The sequence below is a fragment of the Canis lupus genome, chromosome 7, assembly GCF_048164855.1.
Source record: "Canis lupus baileyi chromosome 7, mCanLup2.hap1, whole genome shotgun sequence".
NCBI lineage: Eukaryota > Metazoa > Chordata > Mammalia > Carnivora > Canidae > Canis > Canis lupus.
This window is the reverse complement of record NC_132844.1, coordinates 64,241,795-64,266,945: the sequence shown is the minus strand read 5'-3', so window position 1 is coordinate 64,266,945 and position 25,151 is coordinate 64,241,795. Positions and strand designations below refer to the sequence as shown.

Sequence of the window (25,151 nt, the reverse complement as noted above, 5' to 3'; positions counted from 1 at the left end):
CTTCAACGTGTGGGTCAGTTTTTGTACTTTCTAACCTGTTCCATTGATCTGCATGTCGATCTATTTGCTAATATCAAAGTTGTCTTGATTACAGTAGCTTCTAGTAAGTCTCAAAATTGGGTGTTGCGAGTCTCCATCATTATATTTTTATAAAGTTGCTCCGACTATTCTAATTTCATAGCCTTTTCGTGTAAGTTTTAGAATCACCTTCTCTGTAACCACCAACAGTCCTACTGGGATTTGATCAGAATTGTATTAAATCTAAAGATGAGTTAAGGAGAATTGACATCTTCTCTGTATGGACTCTTTTAATTTATGAACACAGCATGTCTCCATTTACTTAGGTTTTTTTTTGACTCCTTTTGTTAGAGTTTGGTAGCTTTCCTTCCATATGTTTTACTAGTTTTATATCTATTTCTTTAATTTTTAACCTCTATAAGTTATGTATTAACTAATATATGTGTTATGTAAGTATATATTTTAAAGTATGAAATGAGAAATATTTAGTTTTGGTTGTCAATTATTCATGATTAGTATATAAAGTACGATTAACTTTTGTACATAGACCTTGTATCACGCAACCTTGCTAAATAAACCCCTTTATTGCTTCTTAGAAGTCTCATAGATAGTTGGGATTATCTAAATAGACAAATATGTCATGTGTGAATAGGGACAGTTTTGTTATTTCTTTTCAAATTTTATGCCTTCTTAATATTTTTCTTGTTTAATTGCACTGGCTAGAACTTTTGATATTGTGTTAAATAGGAGTGGTAAGAGTTAACAATCTCAATTGTTGCCAGTTTTAGAGAGAAAAGTGTTGTCATCCACCAGTAAGTATGATGTTAGCCATGAGTTTTTGAGGTTGCCTTTCATCAGGTTGAGGAAAGTCCCTTTTATTTCTAGTTTCTAGACTTTTTATTGTGAATGAATGTTAAATTTTATAAAATATTTTTCTGCTTCAATTGGTATGATCATGTGTTTTTCCTTCCTTAGCTTGGTAATATGGTAGCTTATACTGATTGATTTTTGAATACATCAGAATTGTCTTCCTGAGGTAAACCTCATTTGGCTGCATTTTTTTTTTACGTATTGCTGGATTTGATATGCTGGTATTTTTAATATATATCTATAGGGGATATTAGTGTATAGCTTCCTTGTGATGTTTTTGTCTGATCCGGTATTAAGATAATACTGTCCCCATAAAACATGTTGGGAAATACTCCTTGTATTTTCTGGAAAAGATTGTGTGGAATTGGTATTATTTATTTTTTTAAATATTTGGTGGAATTCTATAGTGAAGCTATCTGGGCTAGAATATTTCCTTTTGGAAGACCTTTAACTATGAATTCAATTTTTAAAATAGATGCAGAAGTATTTAGTAAACTAACTTCCCTTGTGTGAGTTTTGATAGTTTGTGGCTTTCAAAGAATTTGTCCATTTTGTCTCAATTGTGAAATTTGTATGGATTGTTTGCGATATTCCCTTAACCTTTCAATAATGTAATGATACCCCTCTTTCCTTCTTGTTATTGGCTATTTGTGTCTGTTTCTTTCTTTGCCAATCTAGGTAGATGTTTATCAATGTTACTGATGTTTTCACAGAACCAGTTTTGGTTTCATTGATTTTCTTGTTTTTCTCTTTTCATTGATTGTTGCTCTTATTTTTATTATTTCCTGTCTTCTGCTTGCTTTTGAATTATTTTGTTCTAGTTTCTTAAAGTGGTAGCTAAGGTTGTTGACTTAGATTTTTTTTGCCAATATATGTGTTTAATGCTATAAATTTTCTCCTAAGTACTGCTTCAACTATAACCCACAAATATCTATGTGTTTTATTTTCATTTTCCATCAGTTGAAAATATTTCTAATTTCTCTTGTGAATTTATTTTTGATTTACAGGGTTTTGGGGGGAAGTGTTTAATTTCCAAGCTTTCAAAAGTTTTCCATTATCTTCTGTTACTGATTTCTGGTTTAACTCCATTACTGTAAGAAGACACATGTTAGTATTATTTCACTTCTTTTAATTTTGTTAATGTTTGTTTTATAACCTAGACTGTGGTCTGTTTTGGTGAATACTATACGCACAACTGAAAACAATGTATATTGTACTATTTTGGGGTACTGTGTTCCATAAATGTTATTTATATCTGGTTGGTTATCAAGCTGTTCAGTTATTCTCTATCCTTGTTAATTTTAAGTCTATTTGTTCTACTGATTACTGAGAGAAGAGTATTGACATCTCCGACCATAACTGTGAATTTGTCCAACTCTCAGTTGTACAGTTTTTGCTTCATGTATTTTGAAGTTCTGTTTTTAATATATACACATTTAGAATTGCTAGGACTTCTTGGAGAGTTGTCCTTTTTAGCCTATATCATGTTCTTCTTTTTCTTTGTAATTAATTCTAAGTAATTTCTTTGCTTTGTATTTGACCTGAATTTAGTATAGCCATGCAAGATTTCTTTTGATTAGTGTTTGGATGGCATATACTTTTCCATCCCTTACTTTAATCTATCTTATTATTATATTTAAAGTAGGGTTCTTGTAAATAGCATATGGTTGGATGTCTTTTAAAATACTTTGCCATTTTCTCCCTTTCAATTGGTATGTCTACACTGTTTATATTTAATGTAATTATTGGTGTGTTTAAATTTAGGTATACCATTTTCTTGTTTTGTTTGTTCTCTGTTTTTCATTCTCTTTTTCCTTTCCTATCTTCTTTTAATTTGAGTGTTTTTAGAATTCTATCTTAATTTATTGATTCAATTTTTGATTATACTTCTATGAATAGTTTTTTAAGTGATTGCTTAGGGGTTACATTATGAATACTTCACTTTTCAAAGTATACTTAGAATTAATGCTTTATCATTTTGAGTGGGACATAGAAACCTTATCAACTGCAAGGAGCAGTGAATCTCTGGTATGTTAAAGGGTTTATGTGTATAAAAGGGCTGGGGCAGTGCAGTGACCAAACAAGCCTGAAAAATGATGGATTAAACAAAAACAGTTGTATGAGGAGATTTCCCAGAGAGACTTTGAGTAAATCTATGCACATTATTACTCTTTAAAGGGGAGGGTAGACCATTTAGCATCTCTCAAGCTTTCTGATCAGAGAACTCCTTGTTTATGGATTTTTCCCCGGAATATACTTTATAGAAGGCTGCCTTCTATGTAGTAGGTGCACCACATTTTTTTGAACTGAATTGGCAAAGGGTAAGTCTTAACATTTTCATTTGTTATTCCTCCACTTATTTGAGGACAGTATGTTTCTCTTTGTTTTTAATTTTCTTTTAACTACTCTCTTTAGACTTTCTTCCCCTGTAATTATCACCATCCTTTCTTATCATTGCTTTATTAAGTCTTTCTGCCTTCCACACTATAAGAAATGGGAAGGCAGGTTCCCCACTTAGCTCCATGGGGCATGTTCATTAACAATCTTTAAGAATTGGGTGTCTGGGTATAAGACTGATAAATCACTGACCCCTACCTCTGAAACCAATAATACATTATATGTTAATTAACTGAATTTAAATAAAAGAAAAAAAGAAAAAAACAAGAATAAGGTCCAGAATGAACCTGCCATGTCAGAGGTGACCCAACCAAGACACTCCAATGGGTGAGAATGTCACTACTGCCATGTTTTGGATACTGTCTCTCCACCTGCCCAGGATCACATTGGCTTTGCTGACAGCCATCACATGATCCTGCTGACTCAAAGCTGGCAGCCAATTGAGATTCCCTGGCCCTTCTACACAGGGAGTTGCTTCTCCTGATAATCCTGATACTTCTCCCTACTTTTGCATTTTCTTTTTTTTTCGGAAACAGTTTTATTGAGATATAATTTACATAGCAAAAAATTCACCCATTTGAAGGGTATAGTCCAATGAATTTTGGTATAGTCACAATTGTGCAACTCTCTCCACAATTAATTTTAGAACATGTCCATCATGACAAGAGGAAATACTGCACCCTTTAGTTAATACCTCATGGTCCCCCAGCCCTCTGGACCTAGTCCATCACTAATCTACTTTCCTTCTTTATAGCTTTGCCTATTTTGGGCATGTCATATCAACAGAATCATATGTGATCTTTTGTGACTGGCATCTTTCGCCAAGCATAATGTTTTCCAGGCTCATTCATGTTGTAGCATATATCAGTGATTTATGCCTTTTTGAATAATATTTCATTATATGGATAGAGTAGAATTTGTTTATATATTCATCAATTGACGGACATTTGGGTTGTTTCCACTTTCAGCTATTGTAGAGAATGGTGCCGTGAACATTTGTGCACAAGTTTTTATGTGAACATATGTTTTCAATTCCTTTGGGTATACACCTGGGAATGGAATTTCTGGGTCATGTGGTCACTCTGTGTTTACCTTTTTGAGGAACTGCCAGAATGTTTTCTAAAGTGACTACTCAATTTTGCATTCTCACCAGCAGCATACCAGAGTTCCAATTCCTCTACATCCTCTCCAACACTTGACTTTTGGAGAAAAGAGGTCATAGGGAGTATGATGTGGCATCTCATTATAGTTTTGATTTGCTTTTTCCTGACCGCTAATGATGCTGAGTATCTTCATCTACTTATTGGTCATTCATATATCTTCTCTGGAGAAATGTTTATCCAAATCCAATGCCCATTTATTAGCTGGGTTATTTGACTTTTTATTGTTGAGTTAAAGTATTTTTTTTACATTCTGGATACCAGACCTTTCTCAGATATATCATTTGCAAATATTTTCTCCTATTCTGTACATTGTCTTTTTACTTTCTTGGTGGTATCCTTTCAAGCACAAAAGTTTTGAATGCTGGTGAAGTCCAATTTATCTATTTTCTCTTTTTCTGCTTATGTTTTTCATGTCATATCTCAAAACCATTGCCAAATCCAAGATCATGGAGATTTAACCCTATGTTTTCTTTTCAGAATTTTAAAATTTTAACCTTTGATCTATTATGAGCTATTTTTTCCATATGGTGTGAGGTAGGGTTCTAACTTCATTCTTTGTAATGTGAATATCCACTTGTCCCAGTGCCATTTGTTGAAATGACTATCCCTCCTCCCTCATTTAATGGTTCGAGTATCATTGTTGAGAATCAATTGACCATAGATACATAGGTGTATTTCTGGACTTTCAATTCTATTCCATTGGTCTTTATGTCTTATCATTATAGCAGTTCTACATTGTCTTGATTAGTGTAATAAGTTTGAAATTGGGAAATGTGAATCCTCCAACTTTGGTTTTTATTGTTGTTGTTGTCTGTGCTTATTTTTGTTTTGTTTTGTTTTTACTGAAGTTCAGATTTACCAACATGTAGTATAACACCCAGTGCTCATCCCATCAAATGCCCTCCTCAGTGCCCATCACCCAGTTACCCCAACCCCCTGTCCACTTCCCTTTGTTCGTTTTCCAGAGTTAGAAGTCTCTCATGTTTTGTCTCCCTTTCTAATTTTTCCCACTCAGTTCCCCTCCTTTCTCTTATAATTCCTTTCACTATTTCTTATATATATATATCCAACTTTGTTTTTCCTTTTTAAGATTGTTTTGGCTAACTTCATCCCTTGCATTTCCATACAAATTTTAGGATGAGCTTGTCATTTCTACAAAGAAGCCTGCTGGGATTCTGATAGAGATTGTGTTACTTCTGAAGATCAATCTGGTGGGTATTACCATCTTAACAATATTAAGTTTTCTGATTCATAAACACAGGCTATTTATTTAGATGTTTAATTTCTTTCAACAATATTTTATAGTCTTGAGAATATAAGTTTTATACTTCTTTTGTTAAATTTGTTCCTAATATTTTATTCTGGTTGATGAATTAGTTTCTTAATTTTTCTCTGTTCCTTGCAAAGTGTATAGAAATACAATTTGAATTTTGTACATAATCTTGTACCCTGCAGCCTTGATGAACTCTATTAGTTCTAATAGTTTTTTTTTCTTAGTGAATGCCTTAGAATTTTCTATATATAAGATCATTTTATCCATGAATAAAGATAGCTTTACTACTTCCTTTCCAATCTGGATACTTTTTATGACTTTGACTTCTTAATAATAAAAGCAGAACTTTACATTTATTCTTATCACATTTAATTCTGTTTGTTTTAACCATAGTTCAATTCTTTTAATTTGGATAGTCTTCTAATGCATTTTATTTGCAATTCATCTTTTTATCCCCAGCAGTTGGCACATTGTCTCATGTTTTGCATTCAATAAATGTTTACAAGATTAAGATTATGGTATGAATATTCAGTTTGGCAAGGATATCTTTTCTGTTTTTTATTTACAAGTGTTAAACAACAGGGGTACCATTAAAATTTCTGGGGCCCTAGGATATCAACGTGGTGGCAGTGGCATCAGAAGCTGCCCTTTCAGAGTACCAAGAGGTCACACCAGAAGTAGAAACAGCAGTTTCGAGAAGCAATGGAAACATTTATACTGGCCTTGTAGATACTAACTCCGGAAGATAGAGGAGGGGCATTCTCATTTGACTCAGGCAGCAGATGGCACCCAAGAGGTCACTGCAGGAGAAGAGGATAGCAGGCTGCCATTATGTAGGAGGAGAGACCTTGGTCATTTACAAATGTGAAGTGCTTTCTATGGACTCTTAAAATTAATGGAGGGGAATACTCTCAGTGGTCTGGGGATTCCAGAATAAAAAGTAGGGGTGAAAACCAAATGTGAGTCAATTTGTCTCAGGCTGCTGTGGTGTGGGAAAACTTAAGCTACACATGCAAAAATCTCTCTGTAACAAATTATTTCTTTGATTCTTCCTTCTCTTCAAAATGCTGAATGATTTTTCTCTTTTCCCCTCAATATTAAACCCCTATACTTCCTGCTTTGCTTCTTCAAACCCCACACTATCCACAAAACCTTGCTGTTGGCTTCAGTGCTCACCACTGACTAGATGTGACTGTAGCCCCTCAGATTCCACTCTCCCATCACAATCAATTGATATGTTCATTTTTTTTGAAAGTATTTTTCTGTGTTTTTCAGATTAGATAATTTCTATGTTCTTCCTTTAAGTTTGCTAAATCCTCCCTCTTCTCCATTCTTTTCTTGCATCCATTGGTTATTTTATTTTTCATTTATTAAGTCTCCATTTGGTTCTTTTTATATTTTCTGTATTTTTATTGAGACTTCTTGTCTTTCCATTTGTTTCCGGGGGGTTGGGGGGGGCGGGCAGTGTCTTCCTTAATTCCTGAAACACGGTTTTAGAAGCTGCTTTATGTCTTTGACTTTTAATTCTAACACTATCCAGTTGGGGGTTGGTCTCCATTGATTGATTGTGTTTTCTCTTTTGAGCTAAAAGTTTTTGGTTCTTCTTATGCCAGGTAATTTTCAATCACATCCCGAACATTTTCAGGGTCTTGTTTAAATTCTAAGAAGATCACTGGGTGTTTTTTGTAGTCGTTGTTTCTTTGTTTTAGCAGAAAATCAGCCTTGTTAGGGTCAGGTCATAAATTCCAATAGTCTTCTTTGGGCTGTGGTTCCAGTGTCAGCTCTGTTTTTGAAGGCTTTGCCATGCTATTCAGATTTGGCCCATGTATGTGCCGCTCAGGGGCCAGTATAGGACCTGGGTGTTGGCCTACGTCATAGCAGGATTGTCAAAGCCTTTGGTGTGCTATCTGGATTCATGCACGCTCAGCTTGAAAGTAAGGTCTGTATGTAAACAACTTTATGAAGTCACTGTCTTGATCTTCTTCCTCTCTGGGCTCTACCTAACACATTATGACTCCTTGAGGTCCACTTGTGGACTCCTCAATTCCGCCATGTAATTCTAATGACTATGTCTACATTTGAGACCAAGTGGTAGAAGGATGGAGACAGGACAAAGCACTGGGGAGTCTCCTCATGTTTTGGTACCACAGCTCCCATAGTTTAAGCAAAGGAGTCTCTCTCCATCCGAGTTTTAGGTTTCTGTTTGTCTGCTTCTGCTGTCACTGCCACCAGAGATTTTCTGGGGGTGGTGACTTGATGGTACTTTGAATTCTGGTCTACTTCCCTAAGTTGCCTGCTATCACTTATTTTTCCCAGTTTTTAGCTAGCTGCTCCATGCATTGTGTCTATGGTTTACAGTTGCTTCCAGTGAGAAAGACAAGATAGAGTGTGATTACTTTACCTTCCTAGGAACTGGAATCTAATACTAACTTTTATTATAGGTAAATGTCCATCTCACCGGCCAGTTGTACAGTTAGGTCTAAAAAGTCTCATCTATAACATTTGCTGCATTTCTCTATCTCATCCTATGGACAGACAGACACTATCTCCCTCCTTCACCCAGTTCATTAGCCAATTTAATTAATTAATTAATTAATAGATTTTATTTATTTATTTGACAGAGACGAAGAGAGGGAGAGAGAGCACTCCCACAAGCAGAGGGAGTCGCAGGCAGAGGGAGAGGGAGAAGCAGAGCAGAAAGCCTGACGTGAGGCTCAACCTCAGGACCCTGGGATCATGACTTGAGCCAAAGGCAGATGCTTAACTGACTGAGCCACCACCCAGGCACCCCAGCCAATTTTATTTATATTGCATTTAATTCTTTATCACTCCTCAGACAGTTATGCTTACATGATCTTTGGGCCCACCCACCAGACCAATTCTCAAACACAGAATCTCTCCATTACCTCTCCTGCCTCTGGAGCACTATAGATCTATCTTGTCTCAAATCCACATTACAGAAACTTTAACAGCCCGAATAGGGTGATGTACACAATCCTTACTGTGTTCATATTATGTCTTTTGTCATTCAAAATTATGTAATCTTAAGCCGTTTTCATTTAACTCAGGAACAAGATCAGAGAGGCTATTAATGTTATGAGCTAATAACGATTCAGAGGCTCTAATGAATACAGTAAGATGAGAAAATAAAATACTGAGTGTAAATATTGGAAAACAAATTTTCTTTTGTGATGAACATGACTGCATTTCAGGAAGACCCAAGAAATTATAGCAAGAAAAAGCCCATTAAAATTAAAAAGAGAATGTGGTAAGATGACTAGGTATAGGAAAATATTTTTTTAAAATAGATTTTTCTACCCCTGGAAATAGAAAAAAATATTCCATTCACAAAAGCAGCAAAAAATATAATATACTTAGGAAGAAATCTTACTCCTTGGACTTTTATTCCAAAGACTGGCAAACTGGGGCTGGCAGGCCAATCTGTTCTGTGGTCTGGTTTTCTATGGCTTTGGACTGAGAACTAAGAATGTTTTTTTAAATTTTTATAGGACTCTGAAAAAGAATAAGAAGAATATGCAACAAAGACCTTATGAAGCCCACAACGCCTAAAATATTTACACTCTGGTCCTTTACAGGTAAAGTTTCTTTAGAAGTAGAAGCACCAGTATATAAAGATACATGTGCATACTGCAGCATATTTGATGTGTCAGAAAAATGGAAATAAAGCAAATACTTGTCAGCTGGAAAATGATGGAATATATTACACTACAACCATTCCATAGAATATTATGCAGTCATTAAAAGGAATACGATATAGCCATATATGAAATTGATATAAATGAAATTCATGATGCAGTGAAAAGCAGGATATAGAGAAATTGTACATGTTTATTTTTATCTTTTTTATTATTTTTTTTTGCAAGACAAGCAACCCAATCCCCCATATAAGTAAGTGAATGTTAATATAGTTATGTTAACATGGAGAAAGAATATGAATGTTAGATTAAGGGGCATGAGCATTTTTGTAGGCCTCAGAGGTTTATGAGTGGGAGTGAGGAGGAGAGAGATAGGCTGGAGCTGTGGTTTAGGAATATGAATCTTTATAATGCAATCTTTACCACTTATTACCTGGAATTCTAATATAATGGTGGCCAACTTCCTATTGGCAGACTATTGCCAAACCTGCTATTTTCCTTACCACCAAACAGTCCCCCAGTGTATTTCTTGTTTAGAATCAGCGCCCATGGATTGTTCTTTGGCATTTGAACAGCTTTGTGGCTTTGGCAGCAGTCTGACTCAACCCTGACTCTGAACTCCTTCCTCTGTTGCAATCCATCCTCCCCCTCCTAAGTGACAAAAGCAGAAAGGTATTGCCATTACTGTCTTGTTGAGGACTGCCTGCTTAGGGAGTCCCCATCACACACTGATTAGTGCCTGTTAGGCCAAATGCCTCTCTAATTCAGCTCTGCCCCCCATAGAGATGGTTTATGGCCTCCCAGGTGTTAGACCCCTTTTTGCATATGACACTGCCTCTGTCATGGGAGCTAATAAAGGTTTTGTTCTAGTTATCTCACTGGGAGTAAAGTATAGCTAAACACTCATGCCTCATCCCCATGACATATTTTGTTCATTTTTACGACACTGGGTATTTACTTATGCAGGAGTATATCTTTTCATAACTTTCAAATATAGACCTGCTCTTGCTTTAGGTTATTGCTATAGGTGAAAAATAAACTATATGTCTTTGATATCCTTTGTCTATTAAGTTGACTTGGTACATTACCCATCTCTGGAGTCACTCCTTAACTGTGCTTTTGTCTTCCAACATAAGGGAGTACCCAAGGACCCTACATTCTAATTATTTATTAGGAGGTTTTCTGGACTTCACCATCATCTCACCATATGTTAATAAGTTGTTTTGCAAAATACAATGAAATTTTTAAAATATTCAGGCATCGTTAAAGATAACTTCAATGAAGAATAATTTAATAAAATCAGTCTTCGTTCGCCTCATTACAAAGCTTATGTCTTCAGCAATAAAATCACCAGACTTGTGGTCTGGTAAAAGGTCTAACATTCTGGAGGCAGAAGTCATGTCCTCATGTAGTGTCCAGGGGCTACAAGACAAATGATCTGAAATGGTCATATCCAGTTTTGGCCCATATGTGTTTTGGTGAGTTACCCTGGATTATCTTCTTTGGGGGCAGTGCAATGGGGAGGCAGGGTGACAGATAGCCAGATGACAGCCTATGTATGGTGAGGCAGGGTGGATAACTCCCAGTTATAGACAGTTTCCAATAAAGAAGAGAGGAAAAACCAGTCTTATCTGAGGCAATTTTTAAAACTTAAGGAAAAGCAACTGTCCTAGAGTTCTTCCAAAAATCTTAAGAGAAAATTAAAACAAGTGGCAGACTGGAAGAAAACATCTGCTACAGACTCCATAGACAAAGGCCCAATATCCAGAGGACACAAAGAGTTCCTACAAATCAAAAAGAGCAATTCAACCAGCCAATGGGCAGAAGATATGAGACACATGAAAAAGCATTCAATTCCACCAGCTGTCAGGGAAATGCAAATTAAGACAATAATAAAATACCATTTTTTGCTCTCCAACTGGCAAAACCTAAAATGACTGATATTATCATGGATAAGCAATGGGGCAGAGGAATGGGTACTGTCACACATTGATGGGCATACAAACTAATGAAACCCTTTTGGGAAGGCAACTGGGAGTCCTCATTAAAATTAAAAACACACATCCACTGTTGTTTTCCCCAATTCTTCTTTGAAGCATCTAACTCAAAGAAACACTCACATTTGTACACAAAAATGCATGCATTGCTTGTGACAGAAAGAAATTGGGAAAAAAGTGAAATGGCTGTTACAAAGGAGTAGTTAAATAGATGATAGTTTATTCGTATTTACAAGTAGCCCCATCAAAAATGGTGAGTAGTTGACCCACACTCACTGTTATATGAGAAAAGCAAGGTGCAGAGTAACATGTACATTATGGCCTCATTTATGCAACAAAACAGGGTATCTTCATATGTGTCTGCTGACTGGCTGTGTGTGTGTGTGTGTGTGTGTGTGTGTGTGTTTGTGTGTGTATGTAGTATCTATCTATCTATCTATCATCTATCTATCATCTATCATCTATCTATCTATCTATCTATCTATCTATCTATCTATCTATCTATCATCTATCTAAAAATGCACAAAAGAGGATGGAAGAACACGCATCAAATTGTTGGAAGTGGTTACCCCTCTCTGGGGAGGGGGAATAGTTGGTATTGTGGAGAAGAAATTAAGAGGGCTGTCAGATTTTGATATGTATCTTCATGTAGTTTTTGAACATTCTACAGTGAAACTGCACCCATGAATCACATGTACAATTAAAAAGAGTCAGAAACTAAATCTCCAAAGAATTTACAACTTTCTAACTGCATATCAGGGGAGACAGCCTAGGAAGGTAGGCCTGCCCTTCCTTCGCTAGCTTAGCCCTTCTCTACCTCGTGCCAATCTCTCTGCCTCCTTCCTTTATTATACTGCTGGAAGGAAAGAGGGGGTAAAAGCTTCCTTCACTGGTTCCTTTTCCTTCTTTTTATCATCAACTTGAACTCAGAGAGAACATGTGCCCTTCCTGGGTACTGATACAACAGGAGCCTAACACCTTTGTTCATAGTTGAGTTGTGAATTTTCCTGCCATCCAAGGGCATTGACCTTGGAGCCCAACAGAAACTGGTTCCAGATCTGGCTCTACCCCTGACTAAGCAATGCATTAATTAGCATGTTTAACCTCCCTGGCTCCAGCTTCTTCATCTTTATTAAATAATAGGTTAATACTTGTATGTCTATCAAAGTTAGTTCTTATGATTAACATGGTGGGGACTTCACCTCTTTGATTCTTGGTAGCCCAAATTCTGTGCTTGGACACTCAATGGCTGGCCTTGAGCTGCTCTGTTTACTCCCAGTCCTTTCAGGCAACCCCAATCTGTCCAAACATGGATATCAAACTTCAGGGAATCCCATTGGCACTCCGGCTCACTCTGCCTGTGGCTGCCCTTCCAGTTTGCTCAGGCAGGTGCCCAGAGTCCTGTTGTTACTATTTTCCCCACACAAACTGCTGGGGCTGGGCTTTTGTTCAGGATATGCTTGACTGGTGATGCAGCCTGAGCATGCTCGGGAGCATCTCTGCTTTTTAAATTTTGTTCAAGAGCTGACATCTACCTGCTGGAAGGGGAGTGCTGAGTCTCTGAGGATGGATAAATGTCTTTGAATGGTATCTGATCCCCTCCTCTACAGGTCTGGGCTTTAACTAACACATCTTGGCATGGAGCTGCACATGCGTATTTTTAGTCTGGCTTGGGTAAGTTGTGGTGCAGACTATGTGTTAGGGGGTGGGGCTGGTCCACAGGGTCGGGCTACTCTAAGAAGCCAACAGCAAACCCAAGCTATCTCCACCTTGAACAGAATGACCACTGTAGGGGAGGGACAGTCCCACCCTTGTGTGCCCTCTGATTTTGAAAGCTCTTGCTGGTTTTCGGCAGGGAGCTCATCAGTGATTTCAGGGTGGCTGGCAGTAGACACAATAAATCCTCTGCTAGTTTCAGCTCTTCTCTGTACAGCATAATTGACAAAGACCCTACCTACTTCTAAGCCAGGTTTAATTATTCCTCTTGTTTAATTGATATAAGATAATGAAATTCACTTTCTCTCCTTAGAGGTGAAACAACAAATCTTTCTCTGGCAAATCAGTACAGTGACCCAGCTGGTTCTGGGTTTGAAGACAGCCTCCTTCAAAGAGCCTAGATAGATGTCCACTGATAGATGAATGGATAAATAAGATGCAATATGCAGACACACACACACACACGCACTTGTGTCCGCACACACAGTGGAATATTATTCAGCCATCAAAAAGAATGAAATCTTGCCATATGCAATGATGTGGATGGAAGCAGAGGGTATTATGCTAAGTAAAATAAGCAGTCAGAGAAAGACAAATACCATATAATTTCACTTATATGTAGAGTTTAAGAAACAAAGCAGATGAACATAGGGGAAGGAAAGGAAAAGGAAAATGAGACGAAAACAGAGAGGGAGATAGACCTATAGACACTGAACTTCAGGGAACAATTTGGGGTTTGCTGGAGGGGAGGTGGGGGGGAAAGGGCAATGGGGTGATGGGCATTAAGGAGGGCACTTGAAGTAATGAGCACTGGGCATTATATGCAACTGATGAATCACTAAATTCACCCTTGAAACAATACATTAAATGTAACTAAATTGAATTTAAATAAAAAGTTTAGTATATGTGCTGCCGAAGCGAGCACGAATTTAAATAAAAAGTTTAAAAAAAGCCTCCTATTCACAGAGTGCGGAAAGGACCCTCAGCCTGCAGAGATTACCCTTTTACAGATACACGCCTGTCATTCCCCATCCGTGACCTTCCTGGTTTACATAAAAGTTGGCACTCTTCTGCAGGGTTACTCAGATATCCAGATAATCATATCTGCTGGCAAAGTCACTTTTGAAATACTTGTATGAAAATTATCATGTCAAGGATGTACATCACTGCTCTGATGAGATTAGATGCATCAGCTGCCTTCTGAAAGTCTGAAATGACTCTCGTATGAGGGGAAGAAATTTTATTTTAAGGCATTTCATTAAACCAAATAGGTGTTGGGAAGATTGGTTCTTTGCAAAAGATTCTACTCAGGGCCTCAACTGATGCCATATTCCACAATAAAGCCTAAATGAGTTGAGTGGGAAAAATAGACAATAAAAAACTAAAGAAAATTTAGAAAGCTTTAAACAAATACTCAGCAATGAACAACCCATCATTATTATTGTTCCAATGACCCTTTCTAAGCACAAAAGCAATAAAGGAAGTCATAAAAGAAAAGATCAATGGATTTGACTATATAAAAATAACAAAATAGAACCCTATATATTATAATGCACTTTACAAAGATTAGTCACTAGTACTGTTGGCAAAACACAGGCGAAATGGTGTGCTGCTTCCTTTAGACCATGGAAATGAAAGAATTGCTAGAACTTTATAAGAGTTGAATGAACAAAAATCATTAGAGCTCTCTGTAAGCTAAAGCCAAGAGGATACAGGATGTCAATCGCTACCCCAGCAATACCCATTATTCTTTTAAAAGGCAAACCTCCCCTGCTGTCGAGGTGGCCTCTTTCTGAAAAATGAGACCACTTTTCCTCCCCGGCTGCCTGGACCAGGAGTGGGTTTCTGACCTCAACACAGTTTTAAGCTGGCCAGCAGGTGCTGTCCTCGAGGCCAAGAAAGAATAGAGTGGGTCACTCAAGTTCTCTCTCTCATAACTCTGAGCGAAGAAATAAGCAAATGATTAGCTCATTAACCTTGGGGATAGAGTGTTAAAGGAGGCTCTCAGGTATAGCTGCGGCAGAATAAAGGCAGGGGCAAAGGCCTACGGTCAGCAGGAGTAACAGGTTGCAGGAGCAAGCATGCATAGAGGTGGCAGGAGGCTCTGAGGGAGGCGTGGGGAAGGTGCACTGGGCTCCAGAGCTACACTGGTTCCTGCCATCCCCCTGGTCCTGGCTCTGGTTTCCATTTCAGCTTGGAGGGGTCTCAGACCTTATTACTGTATATTGATGAAATTCTTGCATCCTAAGCCTGAGCTAGCTCAACTGGGTTTCTATTTCTGAAAATTGAAAGAGCCAAACTAAAAGTGATTGTTTCTGTGACTCAAAGCCCAATTCAGAGTGATATGAGCTTCATCCTTGAGAGGCAGGAATGGGCAATAATTACAGTAAGTAGAAACCCTAATGAATGGTGTTTATGTTTTCTGGAGAACAGGTTCTTTTGCACAGAAGGGGCTGGTTGGCCTGGAGACTGACTCTAATTGCTGTTAGGGGCATTTGCTCTTCTGGGCAGTAGACACCCTGTGAGCCGTCACCACCCCTGTGAGACCCTGTCTCTCAAAGCCCTTGTCTTTGTTTTGATTCTCTTTGTGTCTAGGGCTATTTGCCAGCCTTCCAACAATGAATCTACTTTGTTTTCTAAGAGAAGATGCCCCATATGGAGGTAGTTTAAGTCTATAAAGGAACATCCTCCATGGTAAATTTAAAACTTGCTTCTCCAGTTTACAGTGAGTTTGATTGGTATGGCTCTCCTGAATCCACCCAGACAAGGCCAGATCCCAGACCCTGGTTCGTATGCTAAGGTAGGACTTCGGGAAAGCAGCCATCCATCTTCGTTGGCTGTCATTCCAAGCAGATCATGGCTTTCTTTTTTATACATGACGATTATTAGTGTTCCCTCTTGTCAGTTAATATACTCTACAGCCCTCTGGCTTGCTCAGATCATTTTTGTTTGTTTGATCTCTAAACTATGACAGCAGAGCACTCAATCAACTCTGTGAAGACATCAGTCATGCTGGTTATAGGCTGTCACTCATATTGCTGCATGTCTTGGAGTTTCAGCATTATAGATTGTTACAGAAGGGACCTCAAGAAGTCAGCTTTGCCTTTTTTGTTTCTACATGCCCTGAGTCATCTCAGAAAGATGTCTATCTATCCTGCTTTTAAAGATTCCTAGAATCTCTAACCATTTCATTACCTTTTGGACACAATATCTTTTCATGTGATTAACTGTATTTGCAATACAACTGAAAATTACTTTATCCTTTTTTTTAAAAAAAGATTTTATTTATTTATTCATGAGAGGCACACAGAGAGAGGCAGAGACACAGGCAGAGGGAGAAGCAGGCTCCCTGCAGGGAGCCCAATGTGGGACTTGATCCAGGACCCCAGGATCACACCCTGTGTCAAAGGCAGATGCTCAATCACTGAGCCATCCAGGTGTCCCACTTTCTCCTTTTTGAAACTCTTTAAAGATGGAATTACAATTTGTTGGTCCCTCTGTATGACATTAAGTCATATACTGTCAGCTCGCTTCAGACTATATTCCTTGGGCAGAAACCAGTGTCATGCAGCAGGCTCATTTGCTCATGAAGGATTTTTTTTCTCTAGCAAGTTAAAGTTGTTGCACCACCAAGAAAAAGTCACCACATAGAAAGCTTGTGGAGCTGAGCCTAGTCGGCCGTAGAGCAGCACAGGACTGTACACATTCCCTTCTCCCTGCATTCCTTCTCCGGGTAGGGAGTGGTCAGTGCTCTTTCATAGAAGAAAGGGCTTCTTTCTTATCATGTGGCTCTTCTCATCTTTGTGCATGTCCTTCATGTTTCCACACTTCAGTGCCTCAGCTCTTCCTTATGCCCTCTTCTCTCACGAAGCCTCAAATTGGAAAAGAAATCTGGTGTTTTAGATAGTGTCTCCCCATGTAGGAGGAATGTAACATTTCCTTCTACTTATATCACTGTTTTTATTAGGATTGTAATTGGTTCTGTTAGAGCTCTAGTTATGAAGTTACATAGGTTTTGAGAGGTCATCCCAATCTCAAGTTTCTCACAAGTCTGATTATTTTTTAGCATGTAATTCTGCACTTCGGTCATTACAGCAGAAGCACTGATACTTAAAACCGATTTTTATATTTCCCATGCACAAGCTCTCTGTTTTATAGGATAAATTACTTTAACTGTTATCATTTCTCATAGGATCTACAATTCATTCCTTTATAGATGACTTTGTTTCTTTTTTTTAAGATTTTATTTATTTATTCATGAGAGACACAGAGAGAGGCAGAGACATAGGCAGAGCGAGAAGCAGGCTCCCTGCGGGGAACTTGATGCGGGACTTGATCCCAGGACCCCGGGATCACGACCTGAGCCGAAGGCAGATGCCCAACCACTGAGCCACCCAGATGCTCCTGACTTTCTGTTTCAAGCCACAGAAGAATTTCTGAAAGGTCTGCAGTGAACTTGCTTGTTCTGTGTCCAGCATTTCTTCCTTTGGAGAAAGATAACTCTTCAATTCCTTACAAATCTTGTTCAGTTTACGTGGTTCAGGCAGGTTAAGCTGCTGCCTGAGGAATGGGCATAGCCTTTAGGCTCAGCCAATCAAAGTATTTCGTTCCACTTGGATGGAGGGATTGCTTTAGAGATGGACACATGATCTAAGCCAGGCTAAGCATTCTCCCTCCAGGGACTTTTTGCCAACATTGCTGGAAAGATCACATTTACTGGAATTATGAATTCCAAAACCATGTAAATTGAGAACTTTCAGAGGTACCTTGTCACTAGATGGGGTGAGGCCATCAGGGAACTTAGTCAAATAGCCCTGAGAGATGGAAGGTAGGGGGAGGGGGAGGAGGAAAAGGAGGAAGAGGAAGAGGAGGAGGGAGAGAAGGGTACATGCAAAGCCAATTGTACTCCTTGGACCTGCAGGTTACATGAGATAGTAAATTTCCTTCTACACTTATAGCCAAACTTAGTTTTGAGAATATAGTATTTTTCCACTTGAAGGTAACACATTTCTGTCTTGTGGTCACTAATGACTTCTACGCTTGCCCTTAATCAGGGTTTCTCTAGTGCTTACTGGAGCCTGTTTGCATGAAGCTAAGTACTTCATGACATCCATTCCTACTAAACCTCATAGAAGTTAATGCTTTGAACTCTCTCATGTTTTCTGAAGCATCACTAAACCCATTCCATTGGAATTGTATGGAGCCTGAAAATACAACCCCACTATTCTATTTTCTAAACCAAGGAAGATGATGGTTGAAACCCATGTGGGGCACTGAATCCTACCAGGGCTACTGCAAATCCATAGCATATCTTTCTGCAAACCAGAAAAAGTCATACCTTTCTAAGGACACATGCAGCCCTGAGCTGATGCATATGGAAATGAGAGCAAGAGCAGGCTGGGTTTCAGGCCCCACTGTCCCCTGCAATTGAGCCCCAATAGGCACAAGGTGACCTGTCATTAGTCATGTGACAAAGACTCTTTTCATCCTCTTGGGCTGTGTGTGCATGAGCTAGGGTATAGTTTGAGCCTTTTGCTGGGCACACCAGATAAGGGCTAAAGATTCACAAGACCTGAGGGACAGCTGAGTAAAATCTTAAACTCAGAAGACAATGTCAAAGTCAGATAAATCCGAATTTATGGAGATCATAAACTGTATTGAAAAGTTTTGGAGTTGGGCAGAAATGGAATTTAATTTCAACTTGTTCACATAGAGGGAACCTCACTAACACGGCATTTTTTAAAATCTTCAAAATAATGATGATTCCCTATTTCATAGAATCTAGATTATGTTCAATGTTAAGACTAATTTTCATTCCAGAGGTTCGTAAAGTGTGAAAAAATGGCCAAATGTATCTTGATTTCAGAAGTGTGAAGACTAAAAATCATGATCTAGAATCTATGACACATGGTAATAACCCTGCCTCCCTGCCCCCTGTACAGGTCATGGCTCTTCTTTGCAAGGATTAAATGAGATAGCATATGTCAAGTTCTTGACACAGCACAGTCAGTGCTCAGTACGTGGCGGAAGATGTCTTTGGGGTGGCTGTTACTTGGAGATAGTGCCAAAGAGTAACAAAAGAATATACTTAATTCAGGTTTTCATAATCTAGTGAAATTACCTGGATTTTCATCTTTCTCCTACTCCCAGATAAGCTACTAGAAGCCAACATGCACCAACAGGTCCAGAAGCAAAGCTTAAGGGAAGACACCAGTACAGAAAAGGCACCCTACTGAAAATTGTCCTATTTATCCCGTTGATGGAGACCTGGATCAGAGAAATGATTTCTCAACACCCAAATGTGTAAGAGAAATATTTTATTAAAGAGTGTTTTTCAAAGCGGGGGCGCGGGGTTGGGGTCCTTTGAATTTAGAGTAGGAGAAAGAAACCTTTCAGAGTGTTTTGTTAGCTTTCTAGTGTTTGCTTTTCCCCTTTACCTCCTGCTAACAGCTACTTCCATTACCTTTCCTGTGGTTTTTGAATTGATCACTGATTGGCCCGCTAGTGAAAATCCTTCTGTGCAGCATGTTGTGAGGTTAGTTTTCATTTAGGCCTGGAGGGGTCGGTGGAAGATGAAGAGTTAAGCTCTGTCCCTTGACTCCAGAGCAGCCAGTTCTGGGACTGATCTAGGAGGGGACCTTATGCCAAAGGACAGCCCCTCATCGTTCCTTGTTGCCAAAGACAATGCTGCCAGTAGTAGAACACTCACATAGAAGAACGAACGCCGAAATTCTAGTAAGTGAAAAATGGCCTGGTTGATGCCACTGCTTTTAACTGGGTCTAATTCTTTTCCCCTAGTTTGGGCTCAATGGCATTTTTAGAGATATGATGAATGGAAGCAGGGTATGTGTGAAGGTGTTAAATACACAGCCCATGTGATGAAAAGCAGTCTAACACTCTTGTGTACGGGACACATACATACAGTGAAAACAGCTTTCCTACAGAAACAAAAGACTACTTTTTTTTGAGGGGGGAGATTTTAAATTGACTATTTCTTTCATTTCTGATTTCAATGGATTTGAAATCAGAATTGATGTAAATGGTGTACAGAGAAGGACGGAAAAGGCAGCAAGAGTTTATCTACCTAGTTTGGGTTGGCTTGTTACAAGAAATGGAAATAATATGGAAGTTTTGGTTGACTTATTATGTCATGTAAAATTAGGTATGATGTGGTTATAAGTGAGTTGTTAGCCTTTAGGAATTTTTGAGGATGAAACTCAAGTGACAGTCCTAGATCACAATGTCAGAGAAAACGAATTACCCAGGAAGGGACCTGAACTTAAATCACATGGGCTGGTTGATCTGTAGTTCACAAGTACAGTTTTAATTTCCTCTCTGCAGGCCAATTCCATGTGCACTTCACAGCATCCCATTCCTGCCTCGGGGTACAGAGGCAGGATGTGGCACAGTTTGGGAGCGGAGCTGAGTCACAATCCCACACATGTGATGGTACATCTTTGCCAAGCTCCCACCTCCTGACTCTTGGATTCACTAAGTCTAAGATTTCAGTCACTAGGGACTGAAAATTCCACTTCATTTAATTTCTCCCTAGGAAAAATTGCACTTAGAAAGGTCACAAGTCTCCTGAAAGCAGTTTCCTTCAAGATTGCCTTGGAAATTTTAAATTTAAATGTGTGTACAAGTTCCACCTTATACTTTCTTCATCTCAGCCTTGTGTTGGACATGCAGTGGTGATGGGCTACTTCCTGGGGCCAAGCACCAGGACAGCTTGTTCAGTAAGGAGGCCGTCTCAGTGATCCAACTCAACCGGGCCCCCTGGGATCAAAAATACATTTGGAAGATGGGTGGCCAGGGGATGGATCTTAGTCTGCTCTTTGCATAAAGTAAAGGAAGAGGGATATTGGCTTTATTAGCACCACTAAACTAGCTACTTTTTTGGTAGTAATGAATGCTTGAATCTCAACATTGGTATGAGGTCTGCTTGTTATGATCTAGAAAAAACAAAGGTTTACTTGCCCAGGGTTTCTGCTAGCAAATCTGGACTCTTTGTGTGTCTAGATCATTCTCTCCAAGAGACCAATTACAGCTCTCATGCACTCAGACCCTGGCTCTTTGGGCAGGGCAGCCGTAGAGCCACAGGGCAGCTTCTGACTTGCCTCCTCCTGAGAAGGTGGCAAACTGGATCCATGAACATATGATATTGCACCCAAACTATGGAGAATTAGGAACTATCTGTGACAACAACCTGTACTCAGAGTGAAAACATGGATTACTATAGGCCATTGGTCTCTTTCATCATGAGTCTATTTCATTAGTGTTGGAATGAATAATTTTACTTTGGTTGAGAGAGTTATATATTTTTCAAGAGAAAAACTTTAAATTACTTTTTGGGGGAGAAGCTGTTTCTAAAAGCAGTTTCTTTTCCCTCTTATAAACAGACCTCCAGGGATAAAAACAGACCACTGGGTCCTTTGAGTCCTACAAGGCTGGCAAGTCGGCCCTGGACACAGTGAGGCCTCCATTCTTTCTCTGCCCTCCCTTCTTTCCAGGCCACCCAGCCAAGTGGGCCACCATGACCCTGGGCTGCTCCTTAGCCCTGAAGTCATGGCACTGCCAACTGGGCACTGACCTAGAACCAATTTCTTTATTGCTTTGGGTCACTGAACCCTCTGACAATCAGACAAACTTTGGATATTATCTCCAGAAAGATGTACACACCCCTAACACCCAGGGTTTTTTTCTTTTTTCCCATGTAGTTTTAGGGGTTTGGGAATCCAGGTCAAGAAAGGAGTTTGTAATCTTTGTGGGTTTTTTATTGTTTCTTGTTTTGTTTTGTTTTGTTTTGTTTTTGCCAGGAATCCTTCTGGCAATCTGATGAAGCAATGAGCCTTGTCTCAGAATGATGATTTTTAGGGTGCACAGAATAAAAAGAAAAAAAACCATTGGATTTTAAGAGAAATCAGTTATACTGAAATAGTTAACCAAATTTTAAAACTTTTTGAGATACAGAAATACCTATATGCTTTTATATAAATGCATTAAATAATAAGATCTCACAGTGAGTCTAATAACTATCATAATTTAGAAGTACTGACAAGTATAAAAGATACTTAATGATATCTGCCACAATGGGCTGTGAAATGAAAATGTCTGCAATTTCCAGGGGTGACAGGTGTTGCTAGTCCTACTGGGGTCACCTGCCTACATTTATCACTGAAGGTATGCTAAATTGCAGTTAGAGGTTGGTGAAAATAAAGGCTCATTTTCCCCCTATCCGAGTTCCTAGATCTTAGGTTAAGAACCCCTGGGACCAGAGGGATTCTCTGCATGGTGCTGGGCATGGCTCAGGGCCCGGCTGCCTCAGGCTGCAGAGGTGAATGTGAGACTCCTATTTAGAGACAGGGTGCCTGAAGCTGCTCTAATTTTCCACATTCTGTAGGAAAAGCCAAAGGGGACACTCCAGTGGCTTACTTATGAGGGGAGGCGGGTGGGGACAAGGGAAATGCGGGATGTCAGCTGTGAACAGGGAGGTAACTTCTGCCTTCAGAGCTGCCTCAGCCTGGAAGATAGGACTCTGGGTGTCTTCTAGCTTGGGAAGAAGGAAACATTTTCTTCTCACTTTGACAAAAATATGAAGCATACTTGTATTGGGTTTGCTCCTGCCTTGGCCTCATCTTTCCAAGGACGCTCACCTAAGTGGCAGAGTCCTACTGGGCAGCCTACGCCCGGGAAGGCACAGAGGCTCCTTTGCCTTCTCCTCCTCCCACTGGTTACCGAATGGTACTGAAAAATGTATGCCTGTGTCAGAAATGCTAAGTATAAACTTTGTGGGGTGGGGGATGTAAAAGTGTTTCATAGCACTTGAAAATATGAAACTCCACTGTAATCTTGCCATTATGACTAGTTGAGCTATGGTTGAGGAACACCGGAGGGAAAAGCAAAAGTTTCTCATTGGGATGCTAGAGCTCAGGCCTGCGTGAGGATGAAAAGTTCAAGTTCTAGACAAAAGAAAACACTTTTCCTGATGGATAGTAGGAGAGATGACAAACTTCCAAGGAAAGGCACTCACAAAGCAGCTTCCTTGGCAGGGACATCTTGAAACCCGGCTTCATGGTTATTTGGAGGGACATCATGACCTGATTTTCACCAGGAAAATGGTCTGTGAAAGAGGCTCAAAGAATATCATCTGCTTACCAATTTTGCTCCTTGTTTCATTTATACTTTCTCCTAGGGCCTTTGCTTCAGAAAATCTATGGGGGCAGGGGGGAAGAAGAAGAGAATTTAATGTTTTCTGTTCATCCCAAATTAGTCTTTAAAAATAATAGAGATTATAATCTCTATTATAGAATAATAATAATTCCTGAGAACTCTCTAAGAAAATTTAAAACTTTATGGAAACACATAAAAGAAAATCTAAATAAATGACATGTATTAGGCTTAAAAAGAGATAAAATTTGTATTAATTACTGCTATCATGAATTTTTACTTCTCTATCCAGCACAGAATATTCATTCTCATATTCTATAATTTAGTACTTATAATTTTGAGTGTTTTATCATGCAAGGGTAAGACTTTTGTACTTTGCTGTGCTCTATTAATCATAGCACCTAGATCCTACAGTTATAGTCGAGAATGCATGCCTACTATAACTTAAGTAACATTTTTCTTCCCCCTGATTATAAAGTAATAGGTCAGAGGGTGGCAAACTGTGGCTGGTCTTTGAAACACATTCAGGCCACCACCTACTTCTGTAAATGAAGTCGTATGGGAACACAGCCACTGTGATTCATTTATACATTGTCTATGGCTGCTTTCAGATTGCATTGGCAGAGGTGAGCAAATGTGACAAAGACTGTGTGGCCTGCGAAGCTGAAAATATTTACTATCTGGTCCTTTACAGAAAAAGGTTGCTGATTCCTCTTGTTTATGATGTTAAATCACATTTTTAAAATATGAAAACAGAAAAAAAAATCCCTAATAATCCTCCCCAGAAACTAGCACATTTTGAGCTCCATCCAGTCTTTTTTTCTACTCAGTTTTTATAGTTAAGATCATACCATGCATACAATTTTGTGCTTTGATTATTTTTCACTTAGCAGTATTAATCCTTCCTCCTGCCATTAGAAACTTGTCCATCGTCTTTGATGGCTGTCTACTAGTCTGCCAGATGGTTGTGCTGGTGTCTTCTTAATGATTTCTATGTATTTTCCAACAAATATGACTGAGATGCTTGTTGAGAGCCCAACTTTGTGGTGATGAAGCGCTGTAGGATATGGCCTATGTGAGAAACATGCATTCCAGTTCTCTATACACTGTGGGCCTTTAAGAAATGTCAGTCTTGGGACGCCTGGGTGGCTCAGTGATTGAGCGTCTGCCTTCAGCTCAGGTTGTGATCCTGGGGTCTGGGATCGAGTCCTGCATTGGGATCCTTGCAGGGAGCCTTGCTTCTCTCTCTGCCTGTGTCTCTGCTTCTCTCTGTGTGTCTCTCATGAATAAATTATAAAATCTTAAAAAAAAAAAGAAATGTTAGTCTTTCCCTTCTCCTTTTTGCCATGGGATTTAAAGGGCAACCGAAAGGCTATGAAACAAATCCCTAATATGTGGCTATAGTATATCATTATGCTACTGTGGATAGCCCTGGCTAAGCCATTGGACTATGCCCAGGGAGGGGTGGGTCTGTCTGTTGAGTGGAGAGTAGTCAGGAAAGCTTCCTGTACAAGGTAGGATTGACCTGGTTTTTATGGATGCATAGGACGTGCTAAGAAAACTCTACCCACCATCACGCTTCATTAACTATCAACCCTGGGCCTATTTGATTTTAACCATCTCCTCTCTCCTCATTGTCTCTCCACCACCCAGACCTTTCTGGACCCCAGTAAATCCCAGGTATCACGTCATTTCATCTGTTCAGTTCTTTGGTTGTGTAGATTTTGTTAGAGGAGGTGGGACGAGGAGGGCATTCCAGGCAAGGGAACGAGGTAAGCAGAGGCCAGAGTGCTGCGATGGCCGTGTGCGTGCTGGAGAAGTGGGAATGACGTCACTGCTATTATCCGAGTCTGGCTGCTTGGCCTGTGACTGCAGACGGGAAGTTTCCAAGGAA

General features: G+C 39.2%; 1 protein-coding gene and 1 long non-coding RNA gene across 23 annotated transcripts in view; one reads left to right on the top strand and one right to left on the bottom strand.

The window, feature by feature from the left end:
* LOC140637075 (uncharacterized) overlaps positions 1-19,384 on the top strand; it is a 36,192-nt gene extending 16,808 nt beyond the window's left edge. For both annotated transcript variants that reach the window (XR_012034310.1, XR_012034309.1), the window contains 3 exons: positions 5,585-5,659; positions 9,231-9,317; positions 19,241-19,384. This is a non-coding gene — a long non-coding RNA (uncharacterized lncRNA). The remainder of the gene's footprint in view (positions 1-5,584; positions 5,660-9,230; positions 9,318-19,240) is intronic.
* KIF6 (kinesin family member 6) overlaps positions 1-25,151 on the bottom strand; it is a 380,711-nt gene that overhangs the window by 69,706 nt on the left and 285,854 nt on the right. For all 21 annotated transcript variants that reach the window (XM_072833153.1, XM_072833146.1, XM_072833145.1 and 18 more), the window contains one exon: positions 23,246-23,301. In XM_072833153.1, the coding sequence (XP_072689254.1) occupies positions 23,246-23,301 (56 nt within the window). The remainder of the gene's footprint in view (positions 1-23,245; positions 23,302-25,151) is intronic.